Source organism: Megalobrama amblycephala, linkage group LG18, assembly GCF_018812025.1.
Source record: "Megalobrama amblycephala isolate DHTTF-2021 linkage group LG18, ASM1881202v1, whole genome shotgun sequence".
NCBI lineage: Eukaryota > Metazoa > Chordata > Actinopteri > Cypriniformes > Xenocyprididae > Megalobrama > Megalobrama amblycephala.
In genome coordinates, this window is record NC_063061.1 from 14235313 (window position 1) to 14257730 (window position 22418).

General features: G+C 38.8%; 2 protein-coding genes across 2 annotated transcripts; both read left to right on the forward strand.

Moving 5' to 3' along the window:
• The first annotated feature begins 149 nt into the window (after window positions 1-149).
• On the forward strand, window positions 150-3101 carry ovol1b (ovo-like zinc finger 1b). The gene is made up of 4 exons (XM_048167174.1): window positions 150-1340; window positions 1802-2007; window positions 2108-2351; window positions 2428-3101. The coding sequence occupies exons 1-4, from the start codon at window positions 1088-1090 to the stop codon at window positions 2664-2666; spliced, it is 942 nt and encodes a 313-aa protein (XP_048023131.1). The 5' UTR covers window positions 150-1087; the 3' UTR covers window positions 2667-3101.
• Window positions 3102-4335: 1234 nt separating this feature from the next.
• LOC125253129 (transmembrane protein 151B) lies at window positions 4336-21542 on the forward strand. Its single transcript, XM_048166926.1, has 2 exons — window positions 4336-5236; window positions 18172-21542. Exons 1-2 carry the CDS (start codon window positions 5177-5179, stop codon window positions 19798-19800), a joined length of 1689 nt encoding a protein of 562 aa, XP_048022883.1. The 5' UTR covers window positions 4336-5176; the 3' UTR covers window positions 19801-21542.
• Window positions 21543-22418: the final 876 nt, after the last annotated feature.

Below are 22418 nucleotides of genomic sequence, written 5' to 3' on the forward strand. Positions count from 1 at the left end.
TTGGTCCAATCGGTATAAAAGAGATCCTCCATATCTGTGAAAAAAATTAATAATCTTTGAAAAGTGAATTAAAAAAAAAAAAAGGTTTCATGTTATTGGTCACTACTGTTATTGGTGTTTTATGTTTTAAAATCTTTTGAAAAGCCTTAACTGGCTGCTTATCCCAGGTTGTGACAACTTACCCCATGTAGTGTGACATGCTCCGCTATTGGGAAGGATTTATTTATTTATTTATATTTTGTATAGAAAATACTTTACTGTAGGCTAGGCTACTGCATTGACAGTGATTTTTAAACAACCTACTCTGAGAAATATTCACTATACAGTAAAAATAATGACCCGGTCTCCATGCAAAACTGCTATCCTGCTGTGTGTATAAAATTTACATAGCCTATTTATAATATTTTGTTGGCTACCAATCCCTTAATTTATCAACTGACGTAGTATCAACAATGCACGGACACTACTGTATTCATCTCCGCAGGGTAGGCCTAGCCTACTTTAGAAATAGTGTGTTTGTGTTTTTCATTGTGTGGAAGGGCCGTTTTACTGTGACGCTTATCTGATTTTTAAGACATTAAGATGCTCCAAACTAATTTGCATACAAAGGTTTGATGTACACTAAACTGATGACAGCTTGTTATAGCGTCTGTATTGTCTAATATAGTAACGTGAACGTGTCAGTAGGCTAACTTAATCCTCTTATTATTATGAAACATCCATTTTTTCAATTACTAGAAGTGTATTAAAAATTTAGTAGGCATAATATATGTGACAGGGCACTTTCGCCCCCCTGCTGATAGCCTACTGTTACCCTAACACCCACCCACCTCCATACAGACAGACAAAACAACTAAACAAAGGAGTAGACCCACACCCTATACAGAAAACGTCATCATTGTTTAAAAAGTTGATAAATTGACTAAAATTAGCCTACATAGTGTTCTAAAACTAACATTAACCTGTTAATAATTACATAGTACACAACCCGTTTACATAAATTCTCTCCACGGTTACATTATTAACATTAGTTTTACAACAGGTTATACTTGTAGGCTACCTGCACTGCGCCGTTACATTTCTGCGCATGCGCAACCTCACCTGGCGGTTTCCTTGTTGTAAGGAAACGATAGTTGAATTGTTGATAACTGTAGAACTGTATGTTGCGAGAGGATCGCTTAAAAGCATCCCCAAGAACTTGGACGAACATATAGGCTACCATTCGCCAATTTTTCCGAAAATGCCTCGAGCATTCTTGGTCAAAAAAGTGAACATCGCTACTGGAAAAAGAAGCTGGAGTGAGATTCCGGATTCTGCGCGTGGGGACATATACATACCTGGTGAGCGTCTCGTTCATGTTCGTGTGTCACAGGGTCAGGGGAGTTAACAGGATTTAATAGGCTACTTAATGCATAATTACGTTATTACATAGGCCTAATTCATTTTATTTGGACGATTGTTGTTGTTGGTAATAGATCAAATGCAGTTAGACTAAACAAATCATTATATCTCAGCCATATTGTTCTATTATTTTATTAAATATTATTATTTATTATATCTTTTTCGTTTTTATTATTAGCTATATGTATTTTAAATGACTTTGTGATTTCTGACTCTTTGTAAACTGTTTTATATTTCGTTGAATGCCTATGTTTACAGGACTACTGATTACTGGATTGTATTAAATAAGAAAAAAAAAACCTTGCTGCATAAAAAAATATTTAATTAATAAAGACGACCTGAACTCAGTGGCCAGTCAAAATCTGACTGAAAAATCTCTCTGCTCTTGCTGCTCCCATAGAGTCCCTTTTTCCACCATATGTGCATGAAGTCTCTGAGGGAAGCATTGCAGAATACTCCTGCTTCACAACTGCACAAAAAAACAACACATTTCTGAATGTCCTGTCTGCAAAGCTGCCATCCTCTGCTGCACAGGGTCAACCTAATCACAAGCCAGAATGCTGCATGAGGACCCAAAGAGTGCCTTACTTGCGCTCAAAGATAAAGGTGAGCTGACACTTCTTTTGGTTTACAACCGCTGCTTTGACTCATGTTGTAATGTTAGTGTGAATGTGCTAGTATGATATCATTCTTCTCCCATTTTCAGATAACTACAGGTAATATGCCGTCTCGTCTGTCAGTCATCCCAGAACATGCAAGCAAATTAGCAGATATTTTACCTGCTGCATCAGTATTATCCTGCCAGGTATGTCAGAAGACATTCACTACAGCACGTATGCTGAAACGCCATGTGAAGTGCCACAGCGAAACAAAGAAGTACACTTGTGAGCACTGTGGAAAAGGATTTAATGACACTTTTGACCTGAAGAGGCATATACGTACTCATACTGGTAAGTTTATATAATAATGTTTACATGTTTAAATATGTAAGTTTGTATATTCTCTAACTTTCCTCTCAACTTACAGGTGTGAGACCCTATAAGTGCACTTTGTGTGCTAAAGCCTTCACCCAGCGCTGCTCCTTAGAATCTCATCTAAAGAAGATCCACGCCATTACTCAACAGTATGCCTACAAAGAGCGTAGAGACAAACTGTATGTGTGTGAGGAGTGTGGTTTGACTGCACAGACACGGGTCAGTCTGCAGAATCATCTTCAAGCTGAACATCCACAGAGACTAATAACGAGAAAAAGCAACTATACATAACACATCACTGTGTTCACCTGAAACCCCCCAAATATAGTGCTGAGTAAAAATAGATAAAATTAGAAGAATTACTGATATATGATAATTAATCATTTTTTTACACGCTACACGCTACATACTTTTGTACAGTCAGTAATACTTTAGGCAGAACCAAATGTCTAAACAGGAAAATAATTCTGATGAATTGAATTGAATCACAAATGACACTGAAGCAATAAATTGTTGAAGGCATATTTCACCAAAAAATAAAATTCTGGTGTGTTGTAAAAGATGACCCTATTTTTTTTTTCTTGAACGTATAGTCTTGTGAAAAAGAAATACACTTGATACTTGTTAAAAAAGAGTGTTTATTATGAAAATAATATACTTTAAATAATATAGCCTACTTAAGTGCAAACTGAATGTAATGTTTTTGGAAACTTAACCAAATGTTATTTGCAATTAAATGAAAATGTATTATAATTAGGGCTGTCAAACGATTAATCGCGATTAATCGCATACAAAATAAAAGCTTGAGTTTGCCTAATATATGTGTGAGTACTGTGTGTAATTATTATGTATATATGAATACAAACACATTCATGTATATATTTGAGAAATATTTACAAGTATATGTATTCATTTATATTTTTCTATAATTTATATTATATATAAATAAAAATATTTTGAACATAAATAACATATTTCTCTTAAATATACACATTAATTTGTGTCTATTTATGTATAAACATAATTACACACAGTACTCACACATATATTATGCAAACTCAAACTTTTATTTTGTTTGCGATTAATCGCCCTAATTATAATTTAAAATTATATTGAATGAAGTTGAACTTGAGAGTGCTTTCTGACGTATGTAATTTCATATTTGTTTTTGAAATGGTTAGGGTTAAAGTCTATACTGCCGAATGTACTGAGAAGCATTTATCGTAAACAAAAATATTTTAATGCAATTTCTGTCGAAACTTACACATTTGTGACCCTGGACCACAAAACCAGTCTTAAGTTGCACGGGTATATTTGGGTCAAAATGATCGATTTTTCTTTTATGCCAAAAATCATTAGGATATTAAGTAAAGATCATGTTCCATGAAGATATTTTGTAAATTTCCTACCGTAAATATATCAAAAATGTATTTTTGTGAGTGGATATGCATGGTAAAGACTTCATTTGGACAACTTCAAAGGCAATTTTCTCAATATTTTGATTTTTTTGCACCCTCACATTCCAGATGTATCTCGGCCAAATATTGTCCTATCCTAACAAACCATATATCAATAGAAAGTGTATTTATTTTGCTTTCAGAAGATGTATAAAGCTCAATTTCAAAGAAAAAGGGCCTTATGACTGGTTTTGTGGTCCAGGGTCACATTTGTAATGATGAAGTTGTAATTGTGTACATTTAAAATATATTAACTTTATGTAGCTAATATTGAACAAGACATAGTTAAAATTATAATCAAAGACTTTACATGTGCTTTAATATGTTAGTCAGCACATCAAAACAAGTGCACATCTTTAAAGCATGACAAACAATAATTTAAAGATAATTATTTAAAATATATTAACATTTAATTTGACATCCTTGCACTTAAATGTGTTAAGAAAATAAGGAATATGTACGTTTTTATTTTTTTAATATTAAATTATCTGCAAGTACAGTTTATATATATATATATATAGGCTACGTTTACGATTTGAAACACACTACAAGTGCACATTCAGTGCTACAATTCAGCGCACTTCTTTTTCCACAAGTATTCCCCAAATGTTTGTTTTTTGTTAACATCGCAGCTTTAAACTTTTGACATTTTGACTAATAAATACCGAATAACTAAACAGGACCTACATTCATAACCGAACCTCGCATGTGCACGCGCTGTCAGCGGGTTGGTACGAACTGCCCAATTATTAGGATTTGAAGGCGCGTTCAAGGATGACGTCAGAGTGAAGTCTGCAAGGAGACCGTTCAGGTGAAAGGAGGCTGAGGTGGAAAACACGAGATGCTCGAGAAGGAGAGTACGAGGATTCTGTCATTTCAACATTTCGGACGTCCTTTCTTTAAAGCGCAGAGAATATAATGAAAGATTAATCTCACCGCCACTGATTACGACACACCGTGATCGGCAGTCTTCGACACAAACGGCTGTGCGGAGCGAGGCGCGAGTATGATGCACGCGCTGTTATTATCCAGCCATCGCTCTGTGTCGATTCTGCGATGCTTTTGTCACACAATCGCTGAGGGGAAATCAAGCGCAACAGTTACCCGTTATTCCTGATCCTAGAATCCCGAAGAATCGCTCTTGAGATTAGGTGATGTGATAACCTTTGAGAGACACGAAAAGGAAAGGACGCATCTTTGAGGGATGCTCTTGTGTCGTGAATATCGCCACCATAGAAACGTGGTGGCACTCGCCGCCGATGGGGTGAAATAGGTTACGGAGAGGTCCTAACGGTGGACCGCATCCTGGACTGTGTGTGCCGTGTAAATACATGTTAGTGAAAAATGCAAGGGGTGACGGTGACTGGAGAAGCGCCCACGTTGAATGGGGGCGGAAGGGAGGAGGTAAGGCGTGAAAATGTTGGTAAATAAAACCATGAGTTTTTTTCTCGTTGTAGTGCAATGGTATATGAACATGTAGAAGGTGAAATGTGATTTTGTAGTATTATTTTATATATTTTGTATTTCATAGGTACACTGTACTTAACATTAAGTTGCACGCATTATGAAATGTGTATATATATATATATATATATATATATATATATATATATATATATATATATATTATTTTGCACGTAATGCATAATCATTAATTCAGTCAAAAACAAAATGAGAACAAATGCAACACTGTGCAAGAATGGAAAGAAATTAATCAAAGAAAAAATATTTATAGTGAAAGTTAGTGATTGCTATCCATTTTACTGATGTCAGAATACTGAAATATTATATTATATATTAACAAACTCCACACTATTTTATAAAATTGGCTCCTAGATTCCTTAAAATCACTCAAACTGTGCAGAAAATGTAAATATGAAATATATATTATATGAATATATTCATACAAATATAATAAAAAATCTAAATAAATACCAAGACAGTTGCATATTCTCTGGCTGCATGTGTGATGATGTCACTGCACAGGTGAGCACCCACTCCACTATCAGTGAACAATGATTATGTTTGTTTAAAGCTAAAATTAGTGTGTTTAAGCAAAATCGTTTTTTTTTTAAACTGCTTTAATCAAGTCATCCCTTCATATTTAACCATTTTATTGTCTTATATGCAGTTGCAAAGTGGAGAAAATTGGTGCAGTAAATATTGTTTTGAAGTATTGCCTTATGTAAAATCATGCTCTGCATGGACATTTCATTGCTCAGTGCCTTAGAAAAGGTGTTATTTATGTTAGTTAGTTTTTGAGGATTTACTTTAACTATTGGACATTTGACTTTACTTAATCTGGATTGGAATTGCTGGTTAATTAAGAGAAAAGGCCTGTCCATAGGAGCGATGAGAGCTAGTGGATGAGAATGCACATCAGTTATTTGTCTGTCTCACTATTTTGCCAGATCTGTGATAGAATGAATGCTATCTTGCATCAAATACAGGGAGGATTGGCCAAATGGGTTCCTATAGCTTTCAGCATTTAAGCAACTGTAAGCTGATTTTTCTGTTAGTGATATAAAAAAAATTACACTTTCAGAGAAAACAACCTGCAAATGGCTTATATATTGACTCAGCATATTAAGTTGGACAGGAGAAAATATTTTAACATCAAAAAATTACACACTTTAACTTAAATATTTGCATTACAAACTCACTCTTAGAAGAAAAAGGTTCTATAGCCTTAAACAGTTATGTCAGGTGCTTCATATTATACACACACACAAATATATATAAACTATTAGGGGTTTTCATCATGGATTCATGAATTAAGCAGCTTGTAAACATACTTGATCACTAGAAAAAATTGAAATAACCCATTAAACATGAAAGTATTATTAAATCATGTAAGACATTTCTCCTAATATAGAACCTTTTTGGCATAAAGGGTTCTTTAAAGGGTTAGTTCACCCATAAATTAAATTTCTGTCAATAATTACTCAACCTTATGTCATTCCAAACCTGTAAGACCTTTGTTCATCTTTGGAACACAAATTAAAGGGGTTGTTGATTATGATTAAAATTTTTTAATGTTAGTTAGTGTGTAATGTTGCTGTTTGAGCATAAACAACATCTGCAAAGTTACGACGCTCAAAGTTCAAAGCAAAGGGAGATATTTCAACATGTTCTCCAAACAATGCGACCATATAGGTCGTTTGTCACTTCCCTGAAATACGACCCATAGGAGCGTTTACTAAAGTGGCACCCCTATCGTGCCGCCCCAACAGGACACTTTCATTTTAATTCATGAAATACGACCCATAGGAGCGTTTGCTAAAACAACAGGACACTTTAATTTTAATGTATTGTTCCCTTTTATCTGCATCATATTTAAGGTTTCGCGTAGCTCAATTGGCAGAGCATTGCAATAACAATATGCAATCATGCGATCGTGGGTTCGATCCCAGGGAACGCATGTGCTCATAAAGAGTATGTGCACTATAAATCACTAAGGGTAGGTTTAGCGGTGGGGTGGTTGTAGTCGTTAATAAAAAAATGAGTTTTGCTAAATGGAAATAGGAGAAATAGTGTAAAAACTCCACACATTTAAATGAACACGCATTTTGATTGGTAACGACAGTCATACGTCATTTCATGATGACAGACGTAACACTGTCATTATTTTTACGCCAGCTAGAGGGCGCATGACTTTAAAACGTAAATATAGGTCGTAATAAGATGCTTTTTTGTTTTTTTTGGAGGACAGTCTCAGATATTTTCTTTTAAAAAATTCTCTGTTTAAGGACTACAACAAACGGCTAGTAGGGACTACAACGAGCTTGTGACATCACTAACCCTAAAATTTACATAAACTCTGCCCCTGGGAATATGCAACAAAGGGGTGAGGCCATGTTATTGCATTACAGTATGTAACAAATGCAATAGCATGTCATAAAAGCAAGATGACAACATAAGTTATAATCGTAATTAAACTAAACTATACCTGTTCTATCTTCATGCAGCACATATTCACTGTCTCTGTAGGATCTTACAGCAGTTCCCACATGAGTGAATTATAGATTATCTTGACAGAATATGCTAATTAATGACTTTAAGATAGTTCACTCCACATCAGCTACATAAATTCATCAACTAACCGTTCAGAAACATCCTGTTGCATTCTACATGTTGTCACTTCTTCTTGAGTCTCTCCATCATTGTCCGACTCCGTTTTGAACATAAAAGCTGAATAGTTTCTGACATTTAAGTGAGTCTGTGTGAGGTAATGTTAATCGGAGCTGCTAACATGAGCTCCTGAAACTCCGCCCTCTTCTTGTGAGCAGCAGCTCATTTGCATTTAAAGGGACACGCAAAACAGCGTTTTTGCTCACCCTCAAAATGTGACAAATTTAACTTGCTATAAAAAAGATCTGTAGGGTATTTTGAGCTAAGACTTCACATACACACTCTGGGGACATCAGAGATTTATTTTACATCTTGTAAAAGTGGCATAATATGACCCCTTTAAGATATTTATGATGAAATCCAAGAGGTATCTGAACTACACATAGGCGACAACATCATTGCACCTTTTTAAGGCCCAGAAAGATAGCAAAGACATTGTTAAAATTGTCCATGTGACTACAGTGGTTCAATCTTTATGAAGCGTCGAGAATACTTGTCGACACAGACACAGTGCAGTGCTTCAGGGTTCTACGTCAGAATGCCGTCTCACCATTGGCCGTCTCTTGGCATTTAGCCAATACTGAGTTGGAGTTATGATGTAGAACCCTGAAGCATCTATACAGTGTAAACAGCGTAGGAGAATGACAGGGAAGAGAAGAAATTGTTCAATAAAGTCATTGTTTTTGTTTGTTGTAATACAGTTCGTAGATACGGGAAGAAGGATGCGGCAACTGGCGAACGTTCAACAAAACTTTAATTCCAAAATAAACAAATACAAAACGAAAGTAATGCCGGCAGACCCTTGCGGACGTCTGGCGGCCACACATACATAATAAAACATAAAATAAAGTCCAGGCCTGGTCCTCTCTCATCCGTCATTGTCATCGCTCCTCCTTTTATGCTTCCAGAGCTCCTCCGTGAGCGACTCACGGCCAGTGCGCCTCGCAGTTGAAGCTAATTATCTTCTCGCGTCACCGGCCTCGCGCCGTTTCCTCATGGCTCTCGCCCGCCCTGCTCTTCACATCCCCCCATCGCCCCTTGCAGGCCAGGGGGTACCCACGAGACTGCGCTCTACTCCCCCCCGGGGCCTGTCTCGGCGGCCGCAGCACTTGGGGGTAAGGACAGACGAGACGAGAGAAAAAGAGACGGAAGCACAGGGAGCGACAGATCTTGGTCCGTTTTCCGGACACACTGCCACTCGGTCCTCAGCCAGCCGAGAGTCTTTTCCTCGCGGTGCCATGCGATGATACTGGACGCTCGGTGGACGGCTCAATCCTCCTCCGCCTCCTGGCGGCCAGCGATGACTCCTCCGACTGAGGGCAGCCGGCAGCGAGTCCCCCGTTCCCTGCTCCTCCCCTTCATGGCGGACGGCAGCAGGCTTCGGCCCATGGCTAACGGCGGCGACTCCTCCGCTCCCTCTTGGACGGCAGCCACCCCACCTCGTCCCAGGGGCACGGCCTCGAGCTCTCCGTCCCACCTGTCACTAGGCTCCAGCACCACCGCCTCGGGCAGCCTCTCGCGGTCTTCACACTCCCGCGCTGCCCGAACTCCGCAGCACCGCGATCCCCCTCAGCAGCGAGGGCTCTCCGACAGCATGTCCCTTCTTCCTCCTGGGTTTCGGCACCAATGTAACACAGTTCGTAGATACGGGAAGAAGGAGGTGGGAACCGGCGAACGTTCAACAAAACTTTAATTCCAAAATAAACAAATACAAAATGAAAGTAATGCCGGCAGACCCTCGCGGACGTCTGCCGGCCACACAAACATAATAAAACATAAAATAAAGTCCAGGCCTGGTCCTCTCTCGTCCTTCACTGTTGTCGCTCCTCCTTTTATGCATCCGGAGCTCCTCCGTGAGGGACTCACGGCCGGTGCGCCTCGCAGGTGAAGCTAATTATCTTCTCGCGTCACCGGCCTCGCGCCGTTCCCTCACAGCTCTCGCCCGCCCTGCTCGTCACATTTGTATTTTGCGCACAAAATGTATTCTCATCACTTCATAACATTAAGGTTGAACCACTATGATGGACTATTTTATCAATGTCTTTACTACTTTTTTTGGCCTTGAAAGGATCAATGATGTTGCTGCCTATGTGTAGTTCAGATACCTCTCAGATTTCATCAAAAATATCTTAATTTGTGTTCCGAAAAAACAAAAGTCTTACGGGTTTGGAACGACATGAGGGTGAGTAATTAATGACAGAAATTTCATTTTTGGGTGAACTAACCCTTTAAAACTGAATCAAGAACTCTTTCTATAGAACCCCATTGAACCTTTTTTTCTATAAGAGTACAGACATTCTTTGCTCTCAGATTTTCTCACTTGAACCTTTTTTTCTGACTCGCTCTGCTTTCTCACTTTGACTTTTCCCACCTGACTCACAACATTTATCTTAGATAACCCAAGGTCAGGTCTCAGTGGGTGCATTAATTATTTTCTGGATGGCTATTCATCCAGTGTGTAGTTCATTAAAGAAAATCCAATAATTAACACACTCACTGTTCTGGCATCACATACAGTGGCTTGAATTATTTTAAATACATTCTTTGTGACAATACAAGCCTTCCCTTTATTCCTTCCCTCTCTCACACCCTCAGTTGCTGAGTTTACCCCCATATACTGTTACAGACCGATCGATACACTGAGAGACAGAGTGGGGGAGGGGAAGTTTTTTGTAATCATTATTGAGTTTTCATAATGTTTGTGCTACATTGTCACTTACAAACGTATCAGTACTTTTAGCTGCAGCTATTTCTGTTTAGTGACAGCTCTTCTCAATTTACAATGTCTGAGTCTGACGTTCATCTGTTCTCTGCTTTGTACAGAACAACATATATGCCAGTGATTCTGGATGCTTCGTTCTTTCTGCTTTGTGGATAAACACATCCCTTTGAAAGTAATGAGATCGCCTGGTCTGATAGAAATAGATGTTCATGCTGACAAGGCAATCAAGACTTTAAAAGGCCACTTAGACCATCCTGTTTTAATTCATGACTGTATCCGTTTCTCCTCTGATCTTTACCATCATTAGTTTATCCTCACGCCTCTGACACATAACTAGTCTCTGTTGTGTACTAGTTGTCCGCTGATTTGTGTGCTCTGCAGTCTAACGTTTAATGCATATCACTCTCAATATCATTTGATCATACTGAATATTTTATGTGCTCAATGTCCTTCATCTCAAAATGTTGCACTCACAATTAGAAATGAAAGGGAAATCTCTACTTGGTATGGGAATCATAAAGATTTTAATAATTTAGGTTCTAATACCACGCAACAGTTCCAGTTCTGTAACTGAGAAATACAGTCTCCATTACCAAATGATGAGATCATTTCAACAAGAAATCTATTTAAAAAAATTCATGCAAAAAGTGTTAACACAAAATGTAATTAATTTCACAGTATTTTTAGAGGTAGCATAAATGCAATCCAATAATTGACTACATATTTAACAATAATAGGCTATTAAACAAACAATATATATATATTAAAGTCCTCCTGTAGTCAATGATTTTATCCCTTAAAACTATTTTTTGATCACCAAAATTACATATCTAAAAATTTTTTCCTGTGAAAAAAAAAAAATATTCATGCCTTTAAATAGCTTGAATGTAACTCTACACCAGCACTTCTCAAAGTCCGGACTCCGGTCCAGATCCGGACCCGGAGGGAATTCAATCCGGACCCGCCTCCATTTCGTATTTCAACAGCAGTAATTGTGTGTAAGGGATTAAAAATCTAGATTCATTAAAATCATTTGTTTAGTGTTTTATGTCTTTTTGGAGATGGTCCGAAATTAAAGCGAAGGTGAGATATTTAAAGTTTTCCTCCGTGATTCAGTTGCCATGACAACGAGTCATGCGCGGCGCGACGCGACACTTCACGCGCAGTAAGCGTTTGAATGGGTGTGGAGCAGTGGTTCTCAACCTGCGGCCCGGCACAAATGTAAATGCGGCCCGCGATATGCCGACCACAATAATAATAATAATAATAATAATAATTATAAAAATTAGCATACAATTTATTTTTGTACAATTTAAAGTGAATTCTTAAAAAAATATATAAATGAGCTATAATGCTTTATTTGTCATATAAAATAATTTTGGTGAGCATTTATTATTTTCAGACATCAGGCAATGTAGGCTAATGACGCAATCACTCAGTTAACGAAACACAAGTGCGCGCTTAGGAAGAATTCAAACAGTAGCCATTAATTTTGTAAATTTAAGCCTCAAAATGGTCAAATTTGTTATTAAAGGAGAAAAACTAAATGTGGAAGATAAAATGAAGGAACACATGCAAACAAGAAGAGTCGCAGCATCAGCAGCAAAGGTAAGAAGAATGGAAGAATCAGTTTGCTGTTAGGCCTAATGAGCGAGATGGGCAGCCTTCCTGTTTGCTCTGTAGTAAAGTACTTGACAAGCAAAACCTACAATTTCAAAAGACTGAATTGTAAATTCGATGTGTTTGTTTGATGTATTTTAAATCAGTAAAAATAACCGCATCAGCGCACCCGCGGCTGGATGAGCCCAACTCTGCGCGCTCGCGGATCCGATGCTGCGCGAGACAGAATGCTTGATATCGTCAGAGATTGTAATTACAATGCGCTCAGTGTTGTTTGTAAAAAGAGCTGAGTAACATTTGCTTATTAAGGCATTTATGTGATTGTTTGGTGACAATTGCGATGATGTTGAAGAGAGTCATAAAGTCATACAGAATAAAATAGCAACTTAAAGTGATTGTATATACAGTTTGTGTGTTCATTGAGCATTACTGATTATTATTGTAAAGCTAATGTCAGTAAGTTAGTTTTTATTTGTTATTTATTGTGTGCAACATCTTGGTATAATAATAGTATTATCTGCTAATACCATAACATTAAATCTGATTAGTTTGCATTGGTGACGTCATATGTAAATTATATGCGGACCATGAGACTTGCACTTGGACCATTGTGCGGCCCACTGGGAAAAAAGTTTGAGAACCACTGCTCTACACCCTTGCCTCTTTTAATATATGCGGAGCAATGAATATGCTAATTAGCCCCGCCTCCACTAGCTTGTGCCAGCTCAGAGGTTTTTGATGAAAACATTCCAGGATTATTCTCCTTATAGTGGACTTCAGTGGCCTCCAAACAGTTGAAGGTCAAAATTACAGTTTCAGTGCAGCTTCAAAGGGCTTTAAACGATACCAGACGAGGAATAAGGGTCTTATCTAGCGAAACGATTTTTTCATTTTCGAAAAAAATACAACTGTATATGCTTTATAAACACAAATGATCGCCTTTTACGTGCTTCTACTTTCCGTATTCTTCAAAAAGTTTACGCTGTATGCAGGGCCAGATTATCCATAGACGGGATTGGGCGAGTGCCCTGGGGCACCAGCCAATAGGGGGGCACCAAGCGATTGAGATAATGACTAGACTTTTTTTTTTTAAATTATGTTTTGTATATATATTATTTAGCTGGAAGGATACAGATACAAAATTAACAGTTAATGATACAATATATACAGAGAGAATATAAAGAGCCCTGCCATTTTGATCGCAAAGGTGAAAGTGCCCTTTGTGGTCCCATCGCGGTAGAGACCTGCACTCCCGGATCCGCGGGACCCAACGCAACAGAGCACGGCGCGGGCGGTAAGACACTACTCGCGTACGAGTTGCGGGAGAATCAAATGATTCCTGCGGGAAGCGGGCGAGCGGGAGCGGAACTGAAAATCCATCCCATCCGATGTAGGTCTCAACATCGCGGTGCCCCCTGTGCATGCCACTACGTGGAGGACACCAGGTTTATGCCTATTTATTGGGAAAATCTTATTAAAACCAAAATTATAGGCCTATGTAGTGTCCCATGCACTGACAGACATTCACGGTGCTATCTAGGTAGTCCGGTGGCTGACGATTCTGTAATTTGTCAAATGCAGGCAAATTTCGCTGTGTACAAAACATACAATACGCTTCAAATGATTACACACATAGGCCTATGTAAATGTTCATGTGCAATTTTTTTTTTTACCTAGGAAGCTCGTATTTACGATAATTCCAATAGCACGTGAAGGCAGAATTAATTGACGATTTTGCATGCACAAATTCTAGAAAAAAGATTTTCCGCTTAAGGCTTTTTTACCATTATTTCTCGGCAAATATGTGACGCTGTTGTCGATTTGAAATTTGTGGAACGGTTTTCTCTTTTAGATGGTTGCTTAGAAGCTTGTAAAGTTCAGTGTGTGTGTTTTGCTGCTGCGCGCGTCTGTGGTGCTGAATTCAACTGTTAACCCTCTGGAGTCTGAGGCTGATTTGGGGCCTGGAGAAGTTTTGACATGCCCTGACATTTGTGCTTTTTTCATTTGTTCATAAACACATTAATGACACAAGTGTCATTACACTGTATTCAACACAAACTAGGCTACAATAATATGTAAGGAACATGTATGTACAGGTTTTTGTTTTTGAAGTAATAATGTTTATGCGTGGTTATTGAAAAAACAAAAAACTTTCACTGAAAGTCACTGAAATAAGGCCAAAAAAAGTATATTAAATCTGTGTTCATAAGACTTCTGGGTATTGGAGGTTGTAAACTAGAGTTTTTGCTTCAAAATTATGTAAAAATTATGCTGCCTACTCCTTCATATAAAACAATATATTGATTTAGTTTTTGTAAGTCACTTTTTGTCAAGAAACACAGTATGCATGGAGGCGTGAATGATCATGAATAATGTACCATTTACACCTGAGAAGACAAAAGAATCAAATAATAATGACCTGAAATGACTTGCATATTAATGAGGCCTTTCAGTCAGGTAGGGTGTGAAAAAACCCTCTGTAATCATGTCTCAGCTCAATTTAAAATAATGGTATTCTATTATATTCTTTAAAATATAATGTATTTCTGTGATGCAAAGTGTCTGAACAATTATGTTACCTCTGTGGCATTTCATATAGGCTTTTAGCTTAAAGCATGCACATTTGGAGAAATATTGATGGATTCTTATATGTTTATGTCAAATTTCTATACAGAGGAGTAATATTTATTCTATATTTATTCTATATATCATCACTATGAGTGCTGGATACAATTCATACTTGCAGCCGGAGGGCGCTCTCTGTACACCTTTAGGCCACAAATCCATATAAAGAAGAAGAAGAACCAGGAACTAACTGCATGTCCTCTAGAGTTCGCTAACCATGGCTTTAACATCCAGATAAACACTTTTCAAGACAATAAATACACGATTGAGACGATGTATGCATGTATTGCGTCTGAATTTGCGTCTGAATAGCACTCGCTCCGTGGGCGTGGCCGCATTAGCGGATAATGAGCTGAATCACTGACTTCTGACATGGCTCTCTTTTCATACAGATTACATAAACACAAAATGTTTGTTTTCGATTTGACTTGCACGATTTAAAACCTGACATTTCAACGTTTCTTTAGACATAAGTTTAATTTTTTTGTCATTCGTATTCACTAAGTTACAGTTCATTTTCTGAGAACTATCAGATTGGACTTTGTTCAGAGGGAGACGAGAGATCACGCATCATGTTAGTTTTCTTTATTTTACAAAAAGCACAACACTTTGTTTTTACTGTGAGTGTACACAAATGAAAGAAGATATTCAACAGATTAAAATGGTGTATAACTCTTAATTGTATGTGCAACATTGACGGAGTATTTTGAGTCTCTTTCACACTGGTAAGAAAAAAAACGCGGTGGTATCGCCGGCGATACCCTCAGACCTCAGAGTGTTAATATGATTGCTTGATTGCAACAGTCTTTGTCTTTCTTGGGCTTGCTTATTTATTTTTTGTTGGGGGGTGGGGGGCACTTCAAATGTGGTCACCCTAGGGCACTACACTGTGTTAATCCGGGCCTAGCTGTATGTCCTACGCCTTCCCTAAGTAGAATAGGTCTGCTTACACACCTAACCTTCAGTGGTGTGTAAGCAGATCATATGAAACGTATGACTGAGATCATACAAATTCAAACAGATTAGCCACCAATTCGCCTAAACATAAAATAGTTACAAGAGTGTGATGGTTACGCTGAATGTTTTTGAGTCACTGAAAAGAACTGACTCAGAAGAGAGATTTGTCAATTGAACTACACTGATTACAGTGTTTGTTAAACTGTTTGTTTGTGCTGTATTTTCAGTAGCATGTTGCAGTGTTACCTGTGAATAGTAGTGCTGAAATCTGAATTTTATTATGATATTCTGCCTTCATCTGTGGGTGAATTCACATACAGGATTTTTTTTTTTTAATTTAATTTTTAATTGTATCTGAATAAGAACTAGTTATTTGGCCCCAACCTAGTTGCTATGCACCACGAGCAAGTAAACTGAACAAAAACAAAGAGTCACTTGCTTTTCCTCTCTTATCCCCTATCCGAAGAGGGCAAATAATCATTCACTCATACACTATACATGTACAGGAAAACACACAAATTTGACACACATTCGGCCTGATTTTATGATTCTGCCCATCACTGACTGATGAAAAGGGCACATGATCATATGACTTCAGACATTCTTGGGGCATCTAAATAATTTAACATATTAAAGTGGCTCTGAAATAGCAGGCTAACTTTATCCACTATTTATATATCACAGCCATTTTGTTCTATGCAAGTTCCCCAATCACAGCCTCCAGAATTTAATCTCACTGAATATCATTCACATCTCCTAGGACACATTTTCTTGTGGTACCAACAGGATTCAACACATGCTTCTCACCCTCTCACCACTGCACCTCTCTCCATCTACTGAATAAATAAAACATACAGGCAGACAAAACCTAGAGAAAACATACAGATTAAGTAAATATGTACAGTATAAATGGGAATATTATATGCTATATTAAAATGTTATTATATGCTATTTTATAATTTCATGCTTCAGGTCGTCATTAAAAACATGTGTAGATATTAGCTTGTGCACATGGCAAGTCACACTGCAGGCCCTAATGGATTCTGTCTCTCTCATCCCAGTTTGCTCTCTTGTCCTTGTAAAAGAACAATTAAACTCCTGCCAAGAGGAGCACAGCCTCCATGCCATGCTTGGGCTGCAGCCTGCTTTTAGTGCTGCAGTTTCTCACAGCAAGGGCATTGCTCGTACTATTAGCTGATTTATGTGTGCGAGTGTGTGTATGAGAGAAGGGGTGTGTATGTGATGTTAGAGAAGAGACAGCAGGAAAGAAGGACAAAGAGGGGACGAAAAAATAAAATATTGCAGACCAACCATAGAAATAAAATCTTTTTGTGCAATACCTTTTGTTCATGTGTCAGAGGAACTGTGTGGCTTGTTATTTTTTTTATTTTTTGTTTTTTTCTCCCTCCTGTTAGTTTGGAATCAATTCATCTTTTCCCATATGGCCACAATACCTCAAGCCACCACTGGGCTCAGACTAGGCAGTAGAGATCCTTATGCATTTAGTCGAGATGATGCACTCAGTGATGTCTAAAAGCTTCTAGACTTCCCCTCCACAGTCATACAGAGCGTTTTAAAAGGAGACATGGTTTGGGTTACGAGCAGCCAGGAAATGTATTCAGCCCTCAGGAGAATGATCTATTACTGAGTTCTCTCTGCACCATGTCAGAGTGGATATAGGAGACTTTGCTTCACTCAGTTGTGCATGTTGTAACACAAATGAAATATACTAGTTCCCTGAATCATCTAAAACTGGGGTTCGAACTAGAGTCAGGACCACCAGGAGGCATCAAAGGGGTCCTAGTGTGTCCAAAAAAAGGTAGAAAATAAGTGTCTAAAACGCATCAAGAAAGTAAAAAAAAAGAATTGTACAATATTGCACAATATTCTTTCTTTAGAATGCTCTGAAATCGTGAGATTTATAGTGATTATTTTATTCTATTGATAGCCCTAGTTTTTTAAAAGTAAGTAAAAGTAAAACTGCATATAATTTACATGTAACATTAACATCTAAAATGTATCAGAGGTGTTATATGCTTTTCTGCCAAACCTAATTTTTACATCTTCTTTTTTTCTTTCCCTGTCCCTCCTGTTCCCCCAACCATGCTCCTCTCTGCTTTCTTTTGGCTCTGTCATCTATTCACTCCCATTCTGTCCAACACCTTCCAACTCATCTCTTATTGAACCCTGCCCATTTCAATTTCCTATCCATCTGCACTACCCTCTGTCCCCTTGTCTTCCTATATTTTCATCTACATCCGTCCTCCCCCTTTCCTGCCTATAGCAGCGTCCCCTCAAGCAGTCCCTGAGTGGCTCGCTGTGCCGAGAGTCACACTGGAAGTGCCTGCTGCTCACCTTGCTCATGTATGGATGCTTTGGTACGCTAGGCTGGTGCTCCCTGTACCGCATCACCGTAATGGCTTCTGATGACCAAGGCCCCGCCTACTTCTACGGAGACCGAGCCCGACTCTATCACGACAGCCCATGTTCCAATGGCTACATCTATATACCTGTAGCCTTTCTGGCCATGCTGTACATTGTCTACTTGGTGGAGTGTTGGCACTGCTACTCCAAAACAGCTAACCTTGCTAAGGTGGAAATCAGTGAGGTGTATGACAGGATACAGCGGTTGCAACAAGCCACACCCTGCATCTGGTGGAAGGCCATCAGCTACCATTACGTACGGCGTACCAGACAGGTGACGCGTTACCGCAATGGAGACGCGTACACGACTACGCAGGTGTACCATGAACGGGTCAACACGCATGCAGCGAGCTCCGAGTTCGATTACTCGCGCCTCGGGGTCAAAGACGTTTCGAAGGAGCTGCAGGGCCTTTTGGAGCATCCCGTCACACGATTGCGCTTCACAAAGTGCTTCAGCTTCGCCAGTGCTCGTGCCGAGACTGCCTACCTCACGCAGCGAGCACGCTTCTTCGGGGACAATGAAGGTCTGGACGACTACATGGAAGCGCGGGAGGGTATGCACCTTAAAAACGTTGACTTTCGGGAACACATGCTGGCATTCCCCAACCCATCACGCCCACCTTGGTACACCCGACGCTGGGTGTACTGGCTGGCCTCGGCTTTCCTGCTATCGTGGCCTCTTCGCGTGATTGCCGAGTATCGCACGGCGTACGTCCACTACCACGTCGAGAAACTGTTTGGCGAAAATGAGGACGCAAATGACAATAATACGGAGACGGGGAACTACTGTACGGGCTTCGAGCATGGCACCGGGGGTCCCACTCTGCGCATCATATCACGGGTCAACACAGTGGATATGACCGAACTGGAATGGCACATTCGCTGTAACCAGCAAATGGTGCCTAGCTACTCTGAGGCCTTGCTTATGGATTTGGAAGTGAATACAAACACACCATTATCGGTCGCGATGGCAGCACGTATGCGACGCAATTCTAGCTACTTCCTTCAGAGCTGCCCCAGGTGTCGGCGCTCAACGAGCAGCTCCTCGCTCCCTTCCTGGGTTAGAGGGAATGTGGCTGCGGGGACAAACTCATTCCCTATTAGGCCCGGCGGCAGGCTGTCCCTTAGTCGCAGTGGTTTCTCTCTCGGCCGGTTGCAGACCGCAAGAAGTCGCCACCCCTGCCTGTTTCACTCGAGAAGCCTCGGAGGTGGGATGAGCAGCCGGCTGGAAGAGGGTGGTGGGGGTTTCCTTGGTCTTGGGTTTAGAGTGCCAGATGAGGAGAGGAGGGGTGTATTAGAGAGTGAAGGGCTAGAAGATGACGACATAGAGGAGACAGGCCAGGAACAAGTGGAGGAGAGGGAGAACGGAGAGACCAGGGAGGATGAGAGAGACAGGCCACCAACCTACCAAGATGCTCTGTATTTTCCGGTGTTAATCATTCACGGAGAAGAGAGCTGTCATGGGGGGCATGGTATTGACACGGGTTAAAAGAACCGATATGATATAGTAGAGGCAGATTGATATCTGAGGTTCAGATAAGAGACAGGGAGATCAAGAAGTCGAGGAAGAGATGGGAATTTTTACCAGAGCCAGGATAGAAAAGTTTAACCGTAAGAGACTGATTTGTGTCTCTGTGTAACACTGAAAAACAACTCAAAATGTGTTCATGAATGTGTATAATGTTGTAGGGATTGAAATGAAAATAATATACATTGGTAATGTCATATCAACGTCAAATGACTTGATACAGACTGACCCTAAATATATATGTAGTTCATACCTAGTAGAAAATACTGATAGGCATGGAACATCAGTGTCCTATATTGATCTTAATGTCCTATTATTGAAATCTTTGGCAAATCATGTCCATAACAAACTAAAAGATCAGTGTGTCCTCCTTTTGACCATGGGAGTAATGTATTTTACATGAAAAGCTGGGCGTCTGCAACCTGCCTTTAACATTGCAAAGCAGTTTTTGCGAATCTGCATTAATGTGAAAAAGCCCATGTTGGTGTAATATTGTAAATCCATTCGTCAACAACATACAAGTAGCTTACAGAAAAAAGGGACTGAGATGTGAACTGCATTTACTGAAGTTTTTAAATAGACATTAGAAAGAAAGAAGAATCAAAATTCAGGTGGACAACTAAGGTAGATCTGACAGAAACAAAACCAAATGGTTCTCAGGGGGAAAAGTAAAAAAAATAAAAATAAAATAATAATAGACCTAATAAAAAGGGATGGTAAAAGATCAGTGAGTGAATGTAGGCTGGTGAATTGTAATCCCTCACTGTTTGACACTGTGCTTTAATCCACCGTCCTGGCTAATGACTTCTTTTAATCTCGTTCTTTTTAATTGCCTGGTAGAAGCACGGTGCTTATGACTTCACTTATCTCTGCCTTAGAGGTTTCTTATGTCAGCCTCATGTCTACTGCAACCAACTGACAGTAGATGTATTCAGCAGCAATTCAATGTATTCCTCTTTATTACCCTGTATACACACATTCGCTTTTCTATCATGGTGGGGACCTTCCATTGACTTCTTTTGGTTTTATACTAAGCTAATGATATTTTCTATTCCTTACCCTTAAAACTAACCATCACAAAAAATGTTTTTTGCATTTTTAGATTTTCATTAACACATTATTTAGTATGTTTATATAACCATTGTCCTCGATTTCAGGCTTTAATATTCTTGTTGGGATATCTATCCATCCATTTGTAGGCCTTCTCATTCATTCCTCCCTAGACTGTTAGAATGTTTAAAATATTGGTTTAAGCTCATTTCAGTTTAATACAACTATTGATAATAGATAAAATAGACGACACAAGATACAAAGTAGTGCAACAATCCACCTCCCCATGTAGTCACATTGGTGATATGCACATAGAAGAGCAAACAAGCATAATACATGTGTAGGTCAGCACAAGCACAAAGCGTCACCTACTTTACAAACAGTGCAGGGATTGAGTTAAAATAAGCTGTCCTTGGATACACTGAAGGAACGAATGTATAAACACAGCCTTGCACATGAGGAGGATATTATTACAAAAAAAAGGTAAAGTCCAAAGCACACACCAAGAGCATCCCTGTATTGTTTGTAGAATTTCTACTAAATAAATTATTGCTAATACTTCAATAAGCACTAGCATATCTTTCAGCAATGAGGAAATGATTACAGTGGCCATGACCATGATGCTCTTATTAATAAAGTCAAACCATTAACAATGTGTTTACTGACTGCTTTATTTTCATTATTATTTGGTACTAAATTTATTTGCAGTAACTTGCAGGTACAGATGAGAAACACAGAAGATAATATATTAAAAGAATAAAGACCATTTCCTGTACTGTTTGCATCTATGTCCTTACAATCACAACAAGCACTTTAGCCAATATTAACTCGCATAGTCGTATTGTTATGAAGTTTTATAGTTTTGATAGAAGTCATAGATGCTTCATTTGACTTTGAATGATCCTTTAGTATCAATTAATAATGCTGTAAAATTCTGGATTTAGTCTCGGTAACTCTAGGCTAATGACCAGAGTTGTTTTTAGGGTTGGATCAATGCAGACTTGGCAAACACCTGCTCTTGTTGGAGACATCCTCAACAGTGTTTTATACAGTTAAATTGTTGTGTATATCAAGGCACAACCATTCTCCAATGAGTTTTGAATATCTTTGGATTTTTATTGTGGGTGAGCAAACATCACGCTTAAAGGGTTAGTTCACCCAAAAATGAAAATAATGTCATTTATTACTCACCTTCATGTTGTTCCACACCCATAAGACCTTCGTTCATCTTCGGAACACAAATTAAGATATTTTTGATGAAATCCGACGGCTCAGTGAGGCCTCTATTGAGAGCAAAACAATTGAAACTCTCAAGATCCATAAAGGTACTAAAAACATATTTGAAACAGTTCATGTGAGTTCAGTGGTTCTATCTTAATATTATAAAGTGACAAGAATACTTTTTGTGTGCCAAAAAAAAAAAAAAAAAACTACTTTTCAACAATATCTAGTGATAGGCCCATTTCAAAACACTGCTTCATGAAGCTTCAGAGCTTTATGAATCTTTTGTTTCGAACTAGTGATTCGGA

Coding starts and splice junctions, on each gene's coding strand:
- ovol1b (XM_048167174.1), top strand. CDS start 1,088: ATGCGCAACCTCACCTGGCGGTTTCCTTGTTGTAAGGAAACGATAGTT. Junction 2,008..2,107: donor ACTTGCGCTCAAAGATAAAG/GTGAGCTGACAC, acceptor TCCCATTTTCAG/ATAACTACAGGTAATATGCC. Junction 2,352..2,427: donor GCATATACGTACTCATACTG/GTAAGTTTATAT, acceptor CTCAACTTACAG/GTGTGAGACCCTATAAGTGC.
- LOC125253129 (XM_048166926.1), top strand. CDS start 5,177: ATGCAAGGGGTGACGGTGACTGGAGAAGCGCCCACGTTGAATGGGGGC. Junction 5,237..18,171: donor ATGGGGGCGGAAGGGAGGAG/GTAAGGCGTGAA, acceptor TCCTGCCTATAG/CAGCGTCCCCTCAAGCAGTC.